The following is a 21,434-nucleotide window of genomic DNA, read 5'->3' as shown; positions in this document are numbered from 1 at the left end:
GACTGAATCATACCGGTCCTTGAATAGCAAGAAAAACTTCGAGATTTTAGTAAATGCTATGGTATAATTGCAGGTGAATTCATCAAAAGCAGTATTAAACAACGAGATGTCTTTGAGCTATCGCCTCACCAACCCAGACCCTCACCGCACTTTGGTGCATCGGACAAGAATTAATGTGGACTTGGCCATCCCAGGACCTTCAGGGCAAGTAAGTAAAGCCAAATTCTAAGGGCCACTGCTAAAGATACTTGTCTAATGGACTAACCAGTCGTACCAAAATAATGAAAATAAGCGAATCGAAAAACATTGCCAGTGTATTGAAATTTTAGACCTAACTTAAAATGTTACTATAAAATATCAATAACAAGGTATAAAACTGGGTATCATTAGTTTTTACTGCCTTTGCCGCTGCCAATGCTCACAAGCAGTAAATTACTAATAACAAGTATCTACTTTAACAAAGTACAAAGTTGTGTATAAATAGTTGTATTTTTTAACATTTTAAATGTGTTGATTTGTTTTTCAGCAACCTTGTGGTTCGGGCGAGGGCAGCAATGAGCAACCAGGGCCCAGTGATGGGAACCATTCTAGTGTTTCATCTGAAGGTAAAGTACTGTTTGACACTTGTTTAATACTCTTCTCTAGATATTTATGTTGATTTATTAAAAATACAGTGGGTTAGATTTTGCGCCATGTTGCAACGAATAATCTACAATGCGTTACGTGGATACTTGGATCCAGGTACGCAACTTCCTATACACAGCATCTCGCAATAGAAAATAAACGATCGAGGAAAAGCTATGACACTTGAAGCTACCAGAGTCCGGAATTTTCGCGGCAAAAGAAAAGACTCTGCCCCGCGAGAGAAGCGCGAGATGAATATGAAACAAAATTAATGATTTTTTTTTTATACTACGTCCCGCCTGATGGTAAGCAGTCTCCGTAGCCTATGTACGCCTGAAACTCCAGAGGAGTTACATGCGCGTTGCCGACCCTTAACGGTAACGGTTGCGGACCCTTAATGCTCAGTTCGTTGCGTAACTGTTCGGGTGATAGTAAATCTTATACCTTTAAACGAGCAATTCTTGTATATATATATATATATATATTTCTGTGATCTCGGAAACGGCTCTAACGATTTCGTTGAAATTTGGTATATGGGGGTTTTTGGGGGTATACAATCTATCTAGATTAGTCTTATGTTTGGGAAAACGCGTGTTTTCGAGTTTACATGCGTTTTTCTTTCGACGCGGAATATGGTCGCTAATTTCGTGCTGCCAGCCACTGTCCGTCTGGTCCAGCGGGTTAAGACGCGGACGCCTAGAAACGAGTGTTACGGGTTCGAATCTGGCCCGGTGACTAACTTTTGTTTTTTTTTATATGTTCAAGTTTATATATATATTTTGTAATTTTTATTGTTTTAGACAAGTTTAATTTAGTAAAAAAATGTATTTAAGATTATCACCTATACACCACCATATTACAATAAATAGTTAGACCCAGCAAAGCTCGGTCGCCCAGGTACTGGATATTAAACATGCCGTGGTGACTGTCGGTTATTGTGTCCAACAGGGTATCTTGAATCGATTTTAATTTGGTGAGCATGTTGTTGGCGATGTTTGTTGAGAGGGCTAATTCGTTCATGATATCGGCGTTTTGAACTTCTGTTTGCAGTGTATTGGTTGCGTTAATTCAACTGTTTAAGTGTTGGTTGATGACTTTATGTTGTTTGTTGATTGCCTCTTCTATTCGTTTTAGCAAATTGTACTCTGCTTCGACTACTGATGTTTGATTCTTCCATAGTAGAGCCAAAGTACTGGTGTGTATAAAAAACTTGTAATAGATGTACTTAGAGACAATAACTAAATGTGACATCTATTGATATGAAGCGAAAAAAAAATTGTAACTATTCAATATTAACGTAACACTGCATGCACTGTTAACTGTGAAGGATTATTTTATCTTCTTCATGAATTTATCATTGTCAATGCCTCCCGGAGCCTTAAGCTCCAGTGTTGTAAAACTTGTAAAAAAAAAAATGCTCCGAATAATCTAACTAATTGTACCTAATTAATAAGTGGTGAACGGTGTTGGTCACACATACTGTAAACAGTGTTTAAAATACTTTATATTTAAGCCTTTCTTGTAGTATTAAAAAAAAAAATGGTTTTGATTGTCCTTGATAATCTTCTCATACTGTTCGGCGAATCGTTGATCTAGGATCCCGAAGAGGCTGTTAGCGATACAGCCTACGCCGTCGGCAAGGCCGCGACGTTCTCGCACATGTGTTTCAAAACGCTGACTAAGTAGCATGCTGTTATGATATCGTATCTCGCTGTGACTGTGATGTAATTGCAACATTATTATGTCACATGTTTGATTTTTTTTTTGGAACGAACATTGTCGATTTGTTTCAAATACTTTTCAAATGTTGCTGAGCCGTCCCAGTAGGGGTCCATGTCGTAATATACGACCAATTTCCACTCATCGCGTATTACTTGCATGTTTGATATCTTATCCAAATAGAGTGATTTGCTCAACTTCGTAATGTTGTAGTAGCAGTGTCTGGTCGTGATTGCGGTCATAAATAAAAATAGTGATAAGGCCATTGATGCGAAGATTGATTTCCTTGGACCTTTTCTCGAAGTATTATTTTTCTTTTCCGCGGCGGGCTCGACGTTTTATAGCTGTGCTTCTTGTTTGTTGGCTTCGTCATCGCTGCTTGCTTGGAGAGGTGTCGTCATTAATTTGTATGCTGTGTGTAAGGACGTATCTGTTGATAATAGCGACAACTTTACGACCGGCCGTTTGATAATACCGCTTTTTGTTTTTAGAGTTACAACTCGGACGAGGCCATCGTTTCCCGGGTGCAACTCTACCCATAGCCCATTTTCTAGATGCAGGATTGGGTTCGTGTATGATGACAATGTCGTTGATTTTAAGGTTTTCTTGCTTTTGCTTCCATTTGCTTCTGACCGACAATTGACAGAGGTACTCTGATTGCCAACGTTTCCACAGGTCTTGATGTATCTTTTGTGTTCTGTATCATCTTGTTCGCTCGTCCTGTTCCGTATCTAATATTGTTAGCACAGGGCCACTGCTAAGGAAGTACGATGGTGTCAGGTAGTCCAAATCGTCTGGATCTTCTGATATTGCGCATAGTGGTCTACTGTTCATGCATCTTTCTATATTGGCTGAAACCATATAAAACTCTTCATGTGAGTTTCTGCTCGCCGATTATACGACGTAAATGATACTTAAGCCCTTTCACTTGGGCTTCTCACTCTCCTCCAGCGCTGGGCCAGGCGGGAGCATTGAAATGCCATTGTATGGACATCACACTCACTTCAGCGAGAATGTCTTTGTTGAAGATTTGCTGTATTTCTGCTAATTCTTGCTGGAGTACGTTATTTACTCCTGTCAGATTCGTGTCATTATCACTGTACATATCAGACTAGGCTTTCCACAAAAAAAATACAATTATCCGATAATTCATGAAACAGACATGAATGTTAAACCTACTTACTGTATTACTACTTATTGTATTTTTTTTTCTGCCCTATTACATTAAACGTAAGAGTTTCATGTGATATTTAGATACCGATTTAGCTCTGAAGACTAGTAAGTAGAATTTAAGTATGGCTCATGATTTTATTTTCTTTATGCTGTTAGTATGTATGTTAACATTATGTACTTAATAATGAACCTCCAGGTCTATGATTCTTAAGTATGTTAAGTACTCTACATTGTACTTCAAATCCATTTGTATATGTGACTGTTTGTGTTCTAAATAAAAAAAGTACTCTTAGTTAGTATATAATAACACATAAAACAATCCTTAACTGACCACTTCTATTGCATATTTTAAATTAACTGTCGCGAATGATTATAAAAAAATGTAAGTATATCGGTATGATTTTTGTATATAGGTAACATCTCGACATCGATAAAAAAAATGTTTCTGGATCTACCATGATTGCGACAGTCTTTTGTTTTGCCACGAAAATTCCGGGCTCCGCTCATCAATTCTTCATCCCCAGGTTTCTGCGAGAACGAGGAGGAGATCCTCGTAGCGAGCGGCATCGACACCGACTCCCAGGAGTCCAGCTCGCCCGCCGTGTCGTCGGACGACGCGGCGCGGCGCGTGTCCAACGACGAGTCCGTGTCGGACGACGACTGCAACCTGTACTTCTACGACGCGGCGGCCGCCCGGCGCGCCGTGGCCGGCGAGGGCACCAGCGGCACGGCCGTGGTGAGAACTGATTGATTCATTTATTTATTGGTAAAATCGTTGTTTTACAAGTCAGGATGACATTCAATATTTACATAATCTCCCTGTAATCTTCCCTATTGTAAGTGTTATTGTTGTTCCAGCAGTGCTCCGGCTCGGCGCCGCCGGGCTGGGAGTGCGGCTGGGAAGTGTCTTTCGCGCGCGCCGAGGGCCTGCAGGCGCACGGCCACGCGCGCGACGCCTGCGCGCTGGGCGCGCGCCTGGCGAGGGAGCTGCTCGCGCGCCCGCCGGCGTTGGGTACACTTTCATTTTTGACACCCAATAATTAAATCCAGCGGGATAACTCATTGTTCATCCCACCCAATATCTTGGTCTAATGTGCATTTTGCTTGATCGTACCGTAAATCTTTGTCAAAACCTGACTAAGTAGAGATTTCGTACAATCCCCCCCCCCCTTACCACATGAAATAAAAACAATTTGTTGAAATTTGTACTTTAATAGTTGTCAATAGAGTTGAATATTATATCCGCCGTATATGGCTTCGTATGCGGTAAAGGGGTAAAAGTTTTAGGACTTCTACGCGTATGAAGTTGCGGGTGTAGTACATCCCTTAACCTTATCGCCGCCTCAAACATAAAAGCTATCGCTCGGACGCCACGTCAAGTTTCAAAACTGAAAGTGAACTTTATGCATATGCACGTAGGTCTATGTTGCTCTGCAGTCTTTGACAGATTAATCTGTCTTCGGCGTTGGACCTACGGTACGCGTACGTGGATATATCCCGTCGTTAGCGTCCAAAAAGTTAGTGAGTTGGCAAAAAAACGTCGAAGATCATAAGTTCAAGTCTTCTCGAAGCTCAATAGTTGTAACGATTCTGTTTCAAAAAAAAAAAAAATTAAAACAGTCAAACCTTTGACCGTTTTTTTTTTTAATATTTTCTTCTCGCTTCTTGTGTCCCGTTGCCACTTTAATCGTGTAATTTTTCGTACCACATCTACACCGACAATCTAGATACTAATAAATTATGAATATTTCTAGGCTCAAGCACGAGCGGCACCAACAGCCACGACATGAGAAAAGCGCGGCGCCGCCACATGCCGTCCCCGCGGCTGTGCGCGGCCAGCCACAGGCTGTCTTGTCTCGCGTCGGCAACGTTGGCTAAATGCGCCTTCTTATGCACCGTAAGTCACTTTCTCCTTTATATTTATAGTCACGTCATGACAAAGCAAACCACTTCTTACCTTAAGTCATTAACGAAGCGGCATCGGTAGATAACGAAGATTATGAGCTATGCCCACGATTTGTCATTTTAACAGATTTTAGAAAACTTTCCCTAATTTTTTTTGACAACTTAAGGTACTTAAAGTTTTAAACGATTTTCTTGTTGTTAGGTTATGAGAAAGACGAATATACTGTTGTTTTCGATTAAATAATAGTATTTAAAATGTACGTAATTTAACGGAAAAGATATGTCCTAAAACATTTGGTATTGCAATGAATCGTTTACGTTTTTGACAAATTAGTGTGAGTTGAGTCCTTTTCCCTAAATTTCGTCTAAATGATATCCCAACTTTACTAACATTGTCTATTCTCCACAGGTTCTAGCAGAATTCAGCGAGCACCACGAACTAGCTTTCCGCGTAGGTCTGTTCGCACTTGAAATGGCGCGACCTCCAGCAAGCACGAAAGCCCTAGAAGTCAAACTCAACAACCAAGAGACCGAGCTAGTGGCGCTGTTGAAGAAACTCCCTACTGGGCCTGAACAGCTAGCTTTAGCTAGGGAAAAGGCTGAGCAACTCCGTGACGGCATGCTGAGGTAAGAAATAAACTTAAGTCTAAATGATGGTAGTCTATAGATTAAAAACGGCCAGCGCAAAAGCCCTAGAGGTCATACTCAACAACGTTGTTCAACGTTGCTGTAAAAACTGCGGACCTGAACAGCTAGTCTTCATTCCATTAGGACCTTAAAAGAATGTAAACAAACAATATAATTTAAACCACGTATTCTCAAAATGACATTTCGTACAGAACTGCACCTGTCATCTTTGTTGTTTGGAGTTTCAACACCTCAGATCTAGAGTATCTGTTCGATGAGTTCACGTGGCGCACAAGCAGGTCGAGCTTGTATGATATCAGATCGGTCTGTAACGAATAGGTATTACCAAATCACCGTACTGCTGCATTTCGAGGTAGCTTCAAATATACAGCAACGAAATGCTGGAATAATATACCTCCACCCCTTAGAAACTGAAATACAGTAAGTAGTTTTAAATTGCGGATTAAACAACATCTTATAGCAATACAAAACACCTGGTACTGGAGCCACGCCGTCATGTTTATAATGATGATATTTATGCACCGTATGTCTTTATTAATTTTTTCTTTATTTATTTTTACCTTTATTAAGTATATTTACACTCATACATATTAACATAACTTTAAGCCATTTAGTTTCCGACTAACAGCGAGTGAGGGATAATATATCAAGGGTCTGCCTGAAATAGAAACGATAGAAGATAAAATAGGAAACGAAAAATTACTGGACTGTTCAATGTTAACGCTTGACAATCTAATTTTGTTGTTACAGAAATAGAGGGCCCGCTCTACTACCTATCGCGTTAGCAAGTTTCCTGTTCGACGTCCTAGTTTTATCTGCGACTGACAAGGAAAACAAGCACCCAGTAAGTAGGAACTTTCTTTGATAGCAAACCACTTTTTGTAGTATAAGGAGTATAAATAAACTGTAGGACTCCAGCACCAACCAGCAGAGGACCAAGCCCCTTGTTGGGCGTGAAATGTCAAAAGCAAGTTTACCGAATAGCAAATCCTCTTTCCGTCCCGTTTGTATTCTTGAATAGGTTACGTAATCAAACTTAGATTCTGTTATAAATCCTATTGGATTTATAACAGAATCTAAGGGGTGACAGATATTAACCATATAGACTATACATCTCTATTGTAATGTAGTAATTGTTTATTTTAAGATTATTATAATGTAATGTTTACCCAGGTATTGGCTGTTGTATTTATAAATGTTGTTATGTATTTTTCATGTCACTATATGATGTTACTATAAATGTTGTACTGACTTGTAAAAGAGCCCTTGAGGCCTATTTGCAGAATAAATTTTGAAATTTTGAATTTTGATAACGTAAGTGAAAAAAAAAACTTGTCAATGAGTAGTCATGTAAATATTTTAAATTTTTTAACTCTCCACAGGCGAGACAACCTTCAGACGAAGCTTTAGGCTTCGAGGCAGCAGTGGCTGCTCTGGGTCTAAAGGCGAACGTATCTGAGGCAGAACACCCTTTACTATGCGAGGGCACGAGACGCCAACGCGGGGAACTGGCTTTAACCCTGCTGGCTTTCTATAAGGATGACTCGGTCAAGTTGGCCAGGATCATGAACAAGGTATGTCCTTCCTACAGGCGATTGTGACCCGAACACTCTTTACTGTGCCAGGAAACGCCAGAGCGAGAACTAGCCTTAACCCTGCTAGCTTTCTACGAGGACGACTTGGTCAAGTTGGCCAGGATCATGAACAAGGTATGTCCTTATAGGCGAACGTGTTCCGAATACCCCTTTGCGAGGGCACGACATGCCAGCCCGGAGAACTGGTGTTTGCTGGGTTTCTACATGGATGACTCAGTCGAGCTGGTCAGGATCATGAGTAAGGTTTGTCCTTCGTAAAGGCCAAGGAAAATACCTTTTACTATTCGAGGGTACAAGACGCCAGCGCGGAGAACTGGATTTAACCCTGTTGGCTTTCTATAAGGACGATTCGCTCAAGTTGGCCAGGATCATAAACAAGGTGTCCTTCCTATAGGCGGACGTCTTCCGAACACCCCTTACTGTGCGGGGGCACGACATGCCAGCCCGGAAAACTAGCGTTAACCCTGCTGGCTTTCTACAAGGATGACCCAGTCATTAGCTAGCTAGACTTACTACCTCATGAATAATATAAGGTATTTCCTTCCTAAAGGCGAAGGAAAGCACTTCAGTCAAGCTGGCGAGGATTATGCATAAGGTATGTCCTTCCTAAAGGTGAACTCATCCGACTCTTTACTGTGTGAGGGCACGAGACGCCAGCGCTTTCTATAGGGACTACTCAGTCAAGCTGGCCAGGAACTAGAATATGGTATGCAACCTTACGATGATGGCTGGTTCCAAAAACTGACCCAAAAGGCGCGAACCATCATCGTCTTTTACTAAACCTCTCTTCTACCAAACTTTTGCCTTAACAATAACAGAATAATAAGGCAAGTTTTGTTTCGGCAGCTCCTGGACCGCGACATTCACCAGCTGACGAAGGGCCCCATGGTGAGCGTGTACTACACCAACAACCCGCGCCTGGCCGCCTACCGCGACCAGCACCCGCACCCGCACCCGCATCCGCATCCGCACCCGCATCCGGCCGCGCCCGCGCCCGCGCCGCCGCCGCCGGTAAGTGAACCACAACAGGGAACCCTACTACCTAGCCCAAAAATGCATATATGGAAGAGACACGTTTATGGTGTAGACCAGGATCTCTAAAAGAGCAGACTAGAGCAGAGAGAATTATTAGACCGCGGTTTGACGTCGGATCTTTGTAGTAGGGCTCCCAGGCTTCAGGAAACCCGATGTTGCCAAGCTGAATAGTCGTACCGTTACCCTTGAATTCCCTTACAATTCTCATACATTCACTGCCCAAATAATCACATTTTTCACTAATCGGACTAAAGTGACTTGAGTCCCACTGGTCTAGGGACACATCCTCTTATACGCTACAGTGAAGTAGACACGTTGACTAAGTGAATCTTTGGTTTGAATTTGCATAAAAGCGCCTGTTTTATGATATCTTCGTGCCTCTATAATTTTCTTGTGTATATTGTTGACCTTCGTATACTTAAAAAAAAAATCACTTAATGTGCCCTACCTTATACCAATGTAAAGTAAGTTCTTAGTTGATGAAATAAATAGAAAGGCTTCTTCATCATATTTTATTTGATTATAGTTTTGTAATAACACTACTATTTAACAGGACAGACTTTCATGAATTTTAAACTTATTACTACAGATCTACCAAATTAACTTTTTTTTAATCGTATGTCGTGTTCGTGTGTGTTGTGAAGATCCAATCCAGATCAGCCCTGTTTTAATAATAGAGTAAACGGACAGACAGACGGACATGACGAATCCATAAGGGTTCCGTTTTTTTGCCATTTGGCTACGGAACCCTAAAAACGAACTTAAGGACACATGCATGAAAAACTAACAATGTACGAACAGTTCGTGAATGCACTAAAATATTTCTCCCATATGACATAAAATTGTTTTAAACTACATATATTTTTCTATAACAGTTCAATCAGTTGAGAAAGATGACGTACTCGTACGCGCCGCAACAGGTACATAATGTTAAGCAATTGATCTGTTTTGATGTTATTGTCATGCGAGACACGAATGTAACTATTGTTTGACATGTTTGTTAATCTTAGTTTTACCAGAGGCAGGCAAAGGGATACAAAGCGTAAGGTAGTGCAAAATATTGTAGCTAAGTAACAAACAAAACTAAAATAAATAACTTTTTGGCAAAAAATATTTTTTGGTATAAGCTTTTATCGCTGACTGTACTTTTCTTTCCACAGGCAACTAGGACTCATCGAGCCAATTTTAAAATATTCAAACACTATTAGGTTGCGTTGTTTTATCATGGAGTTCCTATGGCTACCTCCTGTCTCCATCATCAGACCAGCTCGATGGTTCCATAATATTGCTTGTCATCCGACTTCCAAATTTTCAGCTTCATTGGAAACTACGAAGTGGGTCAAATTTGTCTTGCAAGATATACATAGTTACATTGCAAGTTAAATAAAATCTTGTAAAAAGCCTTTATTCTGTCATCAGTTCAGCTACCTACATCTCAAGTTAATCTTTTTCTTATTTTTATCCTGTTGCCCTCTGCTAGGGTGTAGGGCTCGAATCATATTCTTCCGCTGAATCCGGTCCTGGGCAGTTTGGGTAACCTCCTCCCACCCCATCCCCAATACAAGCAGCTCTTGCTCCACAGTACGGCGACACGTAAATTTAGGGCGACCATGTTTCCGTTTGCCGGAACTAAAAAGTCTATAATCGTCGGGTCTTAAAGTAAACAATTAATTTAATTTACAAAGTGTGAGAAAATATAGTTAAGAAAAGACACTTGGAGGGTTTTTCTCTATAAATCCTATACTTTATTCTGTGTTTATTATTTAAGACCATTGCTATCTACTTTATTATCAAATACGGAGTATATTTACGCTAATATGCTTTGTACTAATTTACGTGTCTTAGTGTTCCTTGGTATGTCTCGGGTAAGGCTAAGATAATGCAAAGTAGATCAGTTGTTATATTGTTTTGTTCGTCGGACATTGTGATTGGCGACAAGAAATATCAAAATTTGAATGCGGCTAATTGTTGCTCAATGTCGTATTCTGTTATTGTATTAAGCTACTTGCGTTGATACTACAAGACAGACTATTTACTGCGTAAAATATATACTCGCGAGAAAAAATAATCGAGATCTGATGCACTAGCATCTTTTTAAGTACAAACTATTCTGAAAAAATTTGTAACATGAGCGGAGGTGATTTTGAAGCAGTTAAAAGTATATCTTTAGCATCAATGCAAGCAGCCTGTTCAGTATGATTGAATTGGCCCAAGATGTAAACAAATAGAATAAACTCAATAACTGTTTGATCGAATAAGTGCTATATTTCCGCCTCTGGCTTGGTCACTTTTTCTTTAAGATATGACATCTATTACAGTTTATAAGTGCTAAGCGATTTTAGGAGCCAGCAATTCCCGAAAAATTTCGCTTTGGCATTACGTTAAACAGTCTGCTTGATAAGTTATATAAAGGAGTTAGATGTAACATTCCTCTTAACATTAAATCAACGGGTACTTTACATCTTTGGCCATTTCTATGACCTCAAATATAGATACCCTCAATAAGTCGTGTTGTACAGCAGGTGCAGTGCCAGCTGGTCGCCGAAATGGAGCGCCTGGTCGTGTCGGAGGGCGGCGCCAGCCCGCCCGCGCACCCGCCGCCGCACCAGCAACCGCCGCACCAGACGCTCGCCCGCCCGAAGGACTCGAGGTATGCGAATATGGACCGTCAATACATTCAATACTTCAATGACAGCGCTATTAGTCAAGCACTGATGTCATATTGTATGGAAGGTTCAAATTCATTTGACACTAGTGAGACGCAGATGACGGAGATTTTAGAATTAGAAAGAAGGTAAGCGATTTTGACGCTTTCATTGAAAAACACTTTTGATAAATAAGTCACGGGAAATATGAAACAATTATACATCATATACGATCATTTACATTATTGTGCTTTCATAAGTAATAGTTATCGATTTTTAAAAATCGTTTTTCAACTAAAATATTCCATGCAAAAAAAAATCCTCCATTCAAACCTTATAATGGCGTACTAAATCTATTTTTTTTCCTAACAGATACAAAGGCAAAAGGCTGTACCCGTCAGTGCCTAACCAGCCCTCGGAGGCGTCAGCACACTTCATGTTTGAATTGGCCAAGTCTGTGCTCTTCAAGGCTGGAGGCTCGTCCTCTACCAGCCTCTTCACCCAGACCTCCTGTGCCAGAGAACACCACGGGCCTCACAGGTAATATAACACATTATTTGCCACTCACATGAAATCTAGCTAACCTACTTAAATTGACAAGTTGTGAAAATTCGGGATACGTAAAAATTCTCAAATTTTCAGGACATGACCAATCCTCAAAGGTTAAATTCATGACGTTCCAATTCGGGACATCTGGTAACCCCATTGTAATGTGACCTTCCATGTTGATCTAAGTTGAGATGTTTTACGTTTGTCTGATCTCATACATACCTGTAGCTTTCTTTGTTCAACAAAAAAAACTTGTATTTGTCCCGTTTACTCAAGTCAAAATAGTATTTATTCAAGTTTCTTTATTTGGCCAAGTAACAACAGAACGTTACATCTAGCATGTCAAAATACAGGTCATTGCTAAAACTAATCATGCAATGTCTTATTAGGTATATAGGCAGACAAAATTATATAAATCAAAATATATTAAATGGTAAATGATCAAATACATCAATATAATACAGTATAAAAGCACCTACGCTTAGAATTATTTTACATAATAAAATCATAATTTTTCATTTTATCTGTAAATTCATTGATTGAGTAAAATGGATTTAATTGGAAGAAACGTTTAAGTTTATTTTTAAATTGTATGCATGTTAAATTGGTTATGTGTAGAGGCAATAGATTGTAAAGGGTAACTTTTAGGGAGATACTTTGCTTAATTAAATGTTTTTACTAGCTTCGTCGAAGGAACGCATAGTTTATCCTTATTACGCGTGTTATATGTATGACTGTCCTTCCGTGTTTTAAAATCATTTTTACTTCTGTGGATTTCAAATAGGCAGCATACTTTTAAATCATCATATAATACAAATATCATTTTAGTCTAATTTACAGAGCAATTTATTGATGTAAGATGTAATTATTCTTCAAAATATGGAATTAATATGGAATAGTTTTCAATACTGTTATTCTAAGATTGAGTACATTTGCAGAGGTTTGCACATGGCGGCGTTCCAACTCGGGCTGTACGCGCTGGGGCTTCACAACTGCGTGAGCGCCAACTGGCTGAGCCGCACCTACTCCTCGCACGTCAGCTGGATCACAGGTAACCTCGATACCCAAGAAAAGATTAAAAAATCTTTCTCTGTTTCTAATAATATGCATTGTTAACTCTTAATAGAGACATCAGACTCACACCAAGCTGTGATGTAAACAGTATAAATCTTTCGTTTATTTTTAGGTCAAGCCATGGACATCGGAGCTCCTGCGATTCTGTTCTTGATTGACGCTTGGGAGGGACACTTGACGCCACCCGAAGCAGCGGGTATTGCCGATAAGGTGACTAAAACATACTTCTAAATACTTTTTCATATTTAACAATTCTCTATTAGCTAATTTACTTTTTGGACTTTTTCTAACAGAATTTTTATGAAAGTGACACTTATGGCTCAGTTTCAGTGGTCGAAAACTCGGTCGAAATAAAGCGTGAGGGGACTCCCCACAGGCGGTATAACGACTTGTGAAATTCATAAGTCGATAGTTCGGTCGATATAGAGTATGTGGGTGACTCCCCGCAGCCGGTAAGGTGGTATAACGACTATTGAAACTCATAAGGCGATGGGTCGGTTGATATACAACATGCGGGTGACTCCCCGCAGGCGGTAAGGTGGTATAACGACTAGTGAAACTCATAATGGCATGCGTTTTTGAAATCTCTTGCACCCCGCATAGGGGCCATATCGACCAATGAAAACGGGTCCCCGAATGCGGGCACTATGGCATGCTTTATGGAAATCTCCCGCTCCCCGCAAACGGGCCATGAAATCGACCAATGAAACTGAGCCATTAAGAGAGAAACAGAAAAAATCACACCTTGACGGATGATAATTGCCTTTCCTATGTTGATTGAATGACTCAGTGTAAACAAATTTTAATGAGAGAGTTCACGCATTTCGAGTATCGTGGGACGACATCATAGGCAGGTTTATACTTCTTGCATGAATGTAGCAGTTTTTCGCATCCAATTGTAGAAAGGTGTACCATGTAATTGATGCTAATGGGTCTTTTAATATACAAAAAAAAAAAAAAGCGCTGATGGCCTAGCGGTAAGAGCGTGCGACTTGCAATCCGGAGGTCGCGGGTTCAAACCCCGGCTCGTACCAATGAGTTTTTCGGAACTTATGTACGAAATATCATTTGATATTTACCAGCCGCTTTTCGGTGAAGGAAAACATCGTGAGGAAACCGGACTAATCCCAACAAGGCCTAGTTTACCCTCTGGGTTGGAAGGGCAGATGGCAGTCGCTTTCGTAAAAATTAGTGCCTACGCCAAATCTTGGGATTAGTTGTCAAGCGGACCCCAGGCTCCCATGAGCCGTGGCAAAATGCCGGGACAACGCGAGGAAGAAGGAGGGTCTTTTAATATACACGTTTGGTTTACAGGCATCGTCGGGCCGCGACGTGCACACAGTCCGCGCCGCAGCGGAGCTGGCTCTGTCCGTGTTGCCGCACGCACACGCGCTCAACTACAACGAGATACAGCGCGCCGTGTTGCAGTGTAAAGAACAGAGCGACGCCATGTTGGAACGGGCGTGCTTGACCGTTGAGGCGGCTGCTAAAGGTTTGTTCTTGAATATTGTTTCATAAAACACAGTGGATTTGAAGTCTGTATTGCAACAAGATCTCAACTATAACGAAATACAACGTAGGCTGTTGCAATTTAAAGTGCAGAGCGGCGCCATGTTGGAACGGGCGTGCTTGACTGGTGAAGCGGCTGCTAAAAGTTTGTTATGAAGTGTGGATATGCAGTCGGTATTGCAACAAGAACTCTTTAATAAACTAAAAAAAAAAAGAACTCAACTATAACGATTACAACGAGAAATACAAAAAAAAGAGCAGAGCGGCGTCATGTTGCAGCGGGCGTGCTTGACCGTCGAGGCGGCTGATCAGTCATGTTGTGAAAAGTTGAGCATTTCGGGCTGGTTAGCTAGAAGGGCCATTTACTATAGTCAAATAAATTTTAAGCTTATTTACATTCTGTATAAATGGTTTGCGTCTAAATATTAGCTCGTCTCGACTTAGCAGTTTAATAGATATGTCTGTTCAGATAGTAATTTCTGTTTATCAATTTGTAATGTTTATAATCTGTCAGCTGTCAAACATGTCTTTTTTTCAACTAGAAATGTCACTTTTGTTCAGTCAGCTGAAAGATCGTATCTCCACCGAACACTGTCTATGACGTTACATGATAAGATTCATATACTAGCCGTATCTTATCCAACCTCGACATTGGCAGAATCATCAACACCTTGATGGAGCCATAACACGAAAAATGGATTAATTGAAGATCGTATTTGTTACAAAATATTAATTAAAAAAAAACGGAATAATTATGACTACTATAAAATTCATTTACCCCACAGGCGGCGGAGTCTACCCCGAAGTTCTGTACACCGTAGCCCGCTACTGGCACGAGCTGTACCTCCGGCAAGCGAACGAAGACACCGAGCCGTTACTGGAGGAGCCGCAGTACCGCGCCGTGCCGCCCGTGCACGTGCCCGTGCCTTACCCGCTGCCCTACCCCTTCACCTACCACCCCTATCCGCCCATCTACCAGCTGCAGGTAAGTCAGCTTGCTCTGTCCGCCCAAAACAACCGTTACGCACGTCCCGAAAATTCAGAGCAACTGGGTTCGGATTAATGGACTTTGAATTTGGAACTCGATAGGATAGGTCGAGCTTTATTGCCCTTTTTATTGAAATTGGCTTAATATTATAAGAGTTTACTTAACCCATTAACAGGCGTAAGGTTGTCATAAATTACACTAAATTGAACTCTATCACTTTATGATCAAGTTCAAAATCATAGTGGGAAATATATTCCCTCTGCTTTATAATATAAAGGCTTAAAAAGCGTTTTTTAATTTATAAGTATCTGTTATATTTAATGCATCATCTTATATTGCTGTGCGGTTACAGAGTGTTACGTTACATCTACTCTTATCTTATAATGTGTATGTACCAATTTAATAACTTATATGTGATATGCAATAAATGATGGAATGATGTATTCCGGCAGTACGGCGGCGCGCCCCCGCCGCACGCCGTGAGCGGGCAGTACGCGCTGCCCCCGTACTTCGTGCGCGGCCTCGTGCCGCACGCGCCGCTCGCGCCGCTGCCCGCGCAGCTGCCGGCGCAGCTCCCGCCGCACGCGCCGCACCCGCCGCACCAGCCGCACCAGCCGCACCAGCCGCACGGGCAGCACGCGCAGCTACCGCAGCACCCGCCGCCGCTGCCGGTGAACGTCAGCGTGAGTATCATTACACGCCCTGCTCTCTTAGCCCCGCAGCTGCCGGCCCAGTTCCCGGCGCACGCGCCAAATACGTCACACCAGCTGCATGCGCAGTTACCGCAACACAAGCCGCTACCGATTAATTTTATCGTGAATTTATTATTGATTCCGTCAACGCTGCTCGCGAGGCGGTTGCAACTTGCGTACATTACAAATTATTATTTGATAAGATTTCAGTTGATAGACTGAAATTTTTATGGATGACCCATTGATGGCACCATTTTCAACTTTTAATTATTTGAAGCCGCTTAAAAACCATTATGTATGTATAATTCAGTTAAATTAAATTCCAACGATGCCCATAATTCTAATTTCATATTATATTGCAGCACGGCGCACCTATCCCCCCTCCGCTGCCCTCAATACCCGGCGTAGCAAGTGTCGGCTCCGTAGCCGGTCACGGCGGCGTCGGCGTAGCGGCGCCTTTACCCGCGCCCGTAGCACCGCCGCTCCCGCAGGCGCAGCTACGACGTCTGCTCGCCGCCTACCGCGTCGGCATGCTGGCGTTGGAGACGCAGGCGAGGCGAGTGCATGACGATCGTCCGCAGAACAAGTTCGGCAGGTTAGTATTCCTGTCTTCATTTGATAGTCGCCGCAGCGAGCGTAGCGAGTATAGGCCTATAGCACCGCCGCTACCGCATGTGCGGCTACGGCGCCCGCTAGCTGCCTACTGCGTCGGCATGGAGGCCCGTAGAGACACAGGCGAGGCGGGTGTATATGATTATCATTGATTGTTCGCAGAACGATCGTGTTATATGGATGCACTGTACTCGCTCCATTCTATATTCCACATTTTTGTTGTATAAGTTGAACTTCAGTGTACTAATACAAATTTGATTGAACCAGGAACCCACCTTACGGCGAGCACGTGAAATGGCTCCTCCGTATCTCGAAACGCCTCGGCGCACAATACCTGCACCAGTTCTGCGTGTGCGCGGTGAACTCCGTGGTGTCCCCGTTCGTGCTGTACGAGCTGTGCGTGGAGTCGGCGCACTGGCTGGCGCGCGGCGGGCCGCACCACCTGCTCATGCAGCACCTGCGCGGCACGCTGGCGCCGCTCGTGCAGAAGTGTCAGCAGATGTGAGTAGAGACGGTGTAGCCGCACGTGCTGTACGAGCTGTGCGTGGAGTCGGCGCACTGGCTGGCGCGCGGCGGGCCGCACCACCTGCTCATGCAGCACCTGCGCGGCACGCTGGCGCCGCTCGTGCAGAAGTGTCAGCAGATGTGAGTAGAGACGGTGTAGCCGCACGTGCTGCACGAGCTGTGCGTGGAGTCGGCGCACTGGCTGGCGCGCGGCGGGCCGCACCACCTGCTCATGCAGCACCTGCGCGGCACGCTGGCGCCGCTCGTGCAGAAGTGTCAGCAGATGTGAGTAGAGACGGTGTAGCCGCACGTGCTGCACGAGCTGTGCGTGGAGTCGGCGCACTGGCTGGCGCGCGGCGGGCCGCACCACCTGCTCATGCAGCACCTGCGCGGCACGCTGGCGCCGCTCGTGCAGAAGTGTCAGCAGATGTGAGTAGAGACGGTGTAGCCGCACGTGCTGCACGAGCTGTGCGTGGAGTCGGCGCACTGGCTGGCGCGCGGCGGGCCGCACCACCTGCTCATGCAGCACCTGCGCGGCACGCTGGCGCCGCTCGTGCAGAAGTGTCAGCAGATGTGAGTAGAGACGGTGTAGCCGCACGTGCTGCACGAGCTGTGCGTGGAGTCGGCGCACTGGCTGGCGCGCGGCGGGCCGCACCACCTGCTCATGCAGCACCTGCGCGGCACGCTGGCGCCGCTCGTGCAGAAGTGTCAGCAGATGTGAGTAGAGACGGTGTAGCCGCACGTGCTGCACGAGCTGTGCGTGGAGTCGGCGCACTGGCTGGCGCGCGGCGGGCCGCACCACCTGCTCATGCAGCACCTGCGCGGCACGCTGGCGCCGCTCGTGCAGAAGTGTCAGCAGATGTGAGTAGAGACGGTGTAGCCGCACGTGCTGCACGAGCTGTGCGTGGAGTCGGCGCACTGGCTGGCGCGCGGCGGGCCGCACCACCTGCTCATGCAGCACCTGCGCGGCACGCTGGCGCCGCTCGTGCAGAAGTGTCAGCAGATGTGAGTAGAGACGGTGTAGCCGCACGTGCTGCACGAGCTGTGCGTGGAGTCGGCGCACTGGCTGGCGCGCGGCGGGCCGCACCACCTGCTCATGCAGCACCTGCGCGGCACGCTGGCGCCGCTCGTGCAGAAGTGTCAGCAGATGTGAGTAGAGACGGTGTAGCCGCACGTGCTGCACGAGCTGTGCGTGGAGTCGGCGCACTGGCTGGCGCGCGGCGGGCCGCACCACCTGCTCATGCAGCACCTGCGCGGCACGCTGGCGCCGCTCGTGCAGAAGTGTCAGCAGATGTGAGTAGAGACGGTGTAGCCGCACGTGCTGCACGAGCTGTGCGTGGAGTCGGCGCACTGGCTGGCGCGCGGCGGGCCGCACCACCTGCTCATGCAGCACCTGCGCGGCACGCTGGCGCCGCTCGTGCAGAAGTGTCAGCAGATGTGAGTAGAGACGGTGTAGCCGCACGTGCTGCACGAGCTGTGCGTGGAGTCGGCGCACTGGCTGGCGCGCGGCGGGCCGCACCACCTGCTCATGCAGCACCTGCGCGGCACGCTGGCGCCGCTCGTGCAGAAGTGTCAGCAGATGTGAGTAGAGACGGTGTAGCCGCACGTGCTGCACGAGCTGTGCGTGGAGTCGGCGCACTGGCTGGCGCGCGGCGGGCCGCACCACCTGCTCATGCAGCACCTGCGCGGCACGCTGGCGCCGCTCGTGCAGAAGTGTCAGCAGATGTGAGTAGAGACGGTGTAGCCGCACGTGCTGCACGAGCTGTGCGTGGAGTCGGCGCACTGGCTGGCGCGCGGCGGGCCGCACCACCTGCTCATGCAGCACCTGCGCGGCACGCTGGCGCCGCTCGTGCAGAAGTGTCAGCAGATGTGAGTAGAGACGGTGTAGCCGCACGTGCTGCACGAGCTGTGCGTGGAGTCGGCGCACTGGCTGGCGCGCGGCGGGCCGCACCACCTGCTCATGCAGCACCTGCGCGGCACGCTGGCGCCGCTCGTGCAGAAGTGTCAGCAGATGTGAGTAGAGACGGTGTAGCCGCACGTGCTGCACGAGCTGTGCGTGGAGTCGGCGCACTGGCTGGCGCGCGGCGGGCCGCACCACCTGCTCATGCAGCACCTGCGCGGCACGCTGGCGCCGCTCGTGCAGAAGTGTCAGCAGATGTGAGTAGAGACGGTGTAGCCGCACGTGCTGCACGAGCTGTGCGTGGAGAAACCTATACCCATCCCTTTCTTTTGGGTGCTAGTACTAGCGTAAAATATAGAGAATATGATTCTATGTTTGAAATGAGACAGTCCCTCGCCAGACTATAGTTTTTTTTTTTTCAAGCGATTTCACGGAACAACTACCCTAAATGTTTAATGCACTATGGGTCTCTTGGCCTAAATCCGTTTGAAGGCGAGAAGTTTTTTTTCATAGTGATGATAATTGCGATAGTCTTCTTTTAGGTCTCTGTTACATGGCACATTGTCCGTCAGGTACATCCAGTGCATACACCAGAAGCTGTACCACCTGACGCCGGTGGAGTACGAGGAGTTCGTCAGCATCGTGCTGTCGGCGCGCACCGCCTTCCAGCTCACGCCCGAGGGCAACACGCAGTTCAAGGAGTGGCTCGCCTCGCTGAGGAGGTAACATAATTAGTACTCACATCACGATACAAGTACGAAAAGTAGGAAATTCGCAACGCGTGGCGATTAATTAAAATACGACCCAAGGGAGTGTTTTAAATCGAAACGAGTTGCGATTGTACTACGTTTTACGGTACATATGGCCCTTAAATTTTCGACATAGGCACGCATAGTGCTAGTTACCGCACTAGGGCGGTAAGCACCATATGTACTGTAAAAACTCTTTCAGTTTACTCTTCCAACAGAGATGTCCAACTAAGATAAGCTATGCTATTCTTATCCAGTCTCCAGCAAAAAATGCTTAATCCAACTAATACTTCACATAAAGCCTGGCGGGCGACTTAGCGCGGGTGGATTCTACCATCCGTAAACAGACCTAAGCTTTGAAAATAAATTGTATCATCATATACGCCTCTGCCAAAGAAAACTTAAAAAGAGGTGGTTTGTCAAAGAAAACTTTGTAGCCACAGTAAATTTACTGTCATCTTTCGACACATTATTAAAACTTTTAGAATGCCATTTGACTTTGATCCTTATTATATCTCTGATATGTGTTAAATTTGTTATATATGAAAAATTTACTTTGACAATCCACCTCTATTTCAAATTCTTTTGCCTCTGCTTGCGACTTCGTTTGCGTAGAAATCCCACCTCTTAGTACGGTTTGGGGAGAATTGATAATATGTTCCTATGTCGAAGTCCAGGTTATTTATTATCACTGTCAATTTCATCGACATACGTTAAGCCGTTTTTGCGTGAAGGGGTGACAAACATCAAAATAGCCAAACGTACTAACTTTCACATACTTATACGTATGATATTAGTAAGACTATGATGTCTCTAATTGGTTTTTTATCGTGCACTAGGTACACATAAATCCTTAGCGTTTTTCTATTAGAAACAAAAACCTTTACTTTAGATTTAAACTAGAATTTTACGTACTATTTGATTATTACGTACTATCATACTATTTGATTTTTATGGATACAAACTCACTTGTATCGATGCACCGCAGGACCATATGCAAACGTGAACCCATTTCCAGATCCAAATCGTGCAAGAAGGACCTCTGGACCCAACTGAACGCCGCTCTCCAGACGAACGGCAAATGACGCCGGCAGCCGATAGTTTGTATGGTGCGGTATACCGCGCGCAAACTGTCACAATACAGGCGATGGCCGCGATACCGGCTCCTCTACCAACTGCACACTCTCTAATATTACACCTTGTGTTATTTGTAATAGAGTCGTTTCTCGCTCACCGATCGTCGCTTATTTGTGAGTTTTCTATGACAGTTCGGCACATTTGTAATCGATACGAGTTAGGTAACTGCTAGGGTTTTTATTAATTTTGTTTACGTTGTGCTACGTTCCCATTGTCGATGAATTTTGTGACATCGAGTATTATGAATCAACAAAATATAACAAAAGTCTGCCTCTGTTAACTAAAATATTTTATTTGTCTTTGTTACAAACCAAAAACCTAACGTCGCTGGTAAAAGACAAAGTAGTACCCAGTTCTAACATTTTATTGTTACGCG

At 44.6% G+C, this 21,434-nt stretch overlaps 1 protein-coding gene across 1 annotated transcript in view; it reads left to right on the top strand.

Annotated features, from left to right (window-relative positions):
• Positions 1 to 21,006, top strand: part of LOC133520308 (zinc finger SWIM domain-containing protein 8 homolog) — a gene marked incomplete at its 5' end in the record, with an annotated part of 41,497 nt that extends 20,491 nt beyond the window's left edge. Inside the window, 20 exons of the mRNA XM_061854677.1 lie at positions 74 to 208; positions 527 to 605; positions 4,041 to 4,252; positions 4,375 to 4,528; positions 5,271 to 5,413; positions 5,831 to 6,048; positions 6,820 to 6,913; positions 7,452 to 7,643; positions 8,511 to 8,675; positions 11,219 to 11,349; positions 11,717 to 11,884; positions 12,832 to 12,944; positions 13,080 to 13,177; positions 14,282 to 14,459; positions 15,262 to 15,461; positions 15,917 to 16,147; positions 16,519 to 16,751; positions 17,036 to 17,269; positions 19,745 to 19,894; positions 20,940 to 21,006. Coding sequence (XP_061710661.1) covers positions 74 to 208; positions 527 to 605; positions 4,041 to 4,252; positions 4,375 to 4,528; positions 5,271 to 5,413; positions 5,831 to 6,048; positions 6,820 to 6,913; positions 7,452 to 7,643; positions 8,511 to 8,675; positions 11,219 to 11,349; positions 11,717 to 11,884; positions 12,832 to 12,944; positions 13,080 to 13,177; positions 14,282 to 14,459; positions 15,262 to 15,461; positions 15,917 to 16,147; positions 16,519 to 16,751; positions 17,036 to 17,269; positions 19,745 to 19,894; positions 20,940 to 21,006 — 3,195 coding nt within the window. The remainder of the gene's footprint in view (positions 1 to 73; positions 209 to 526; positions 606 to 4,040; positions 4,253 to 4,374; positions 4,529 to 5,270; positions 5,414 to 5,830; positions 6,049 to 6,819; positions 6,914 to 7,451; positions 7,644 to 8,510; positions 8,676 to 11,218; positions 11,350 to 11,716; positions 11,885 to 12,831; positions 12,945 to 13,079; positions 13,178 to 14,281; positions 14,460 to 15,261; positions 15,462 to 15,916; positions 16,148 to 16,518; positions 16,752 to 17,035; positions 17,270 to 19,744; positions 19,895 to 20,939) is intronic.
• Between the last annotated feature and the right edge of the window lie 428 nt (positions 21,007 to 21,434).

This window comes from Cydia pomonella, chromosome 8, assembly GCF_033807575.1.
Source record: "Cydia pomonella isolate Wapato2018A chromosome 8, ilCydPomo1, whole genome shotgun sequence".
Lineage (NCBI taxonomy): Eukaryota > Metazoa > Arthropoda > Insecta > Lepidoptera > Tortricidae > Cydia > Cydia pomonella.
The sequence above is the reverse complement of the archived record's forward strand: the minus strand, read 5'-3'. Positions and strand labels throughout refer to the sequence as shown.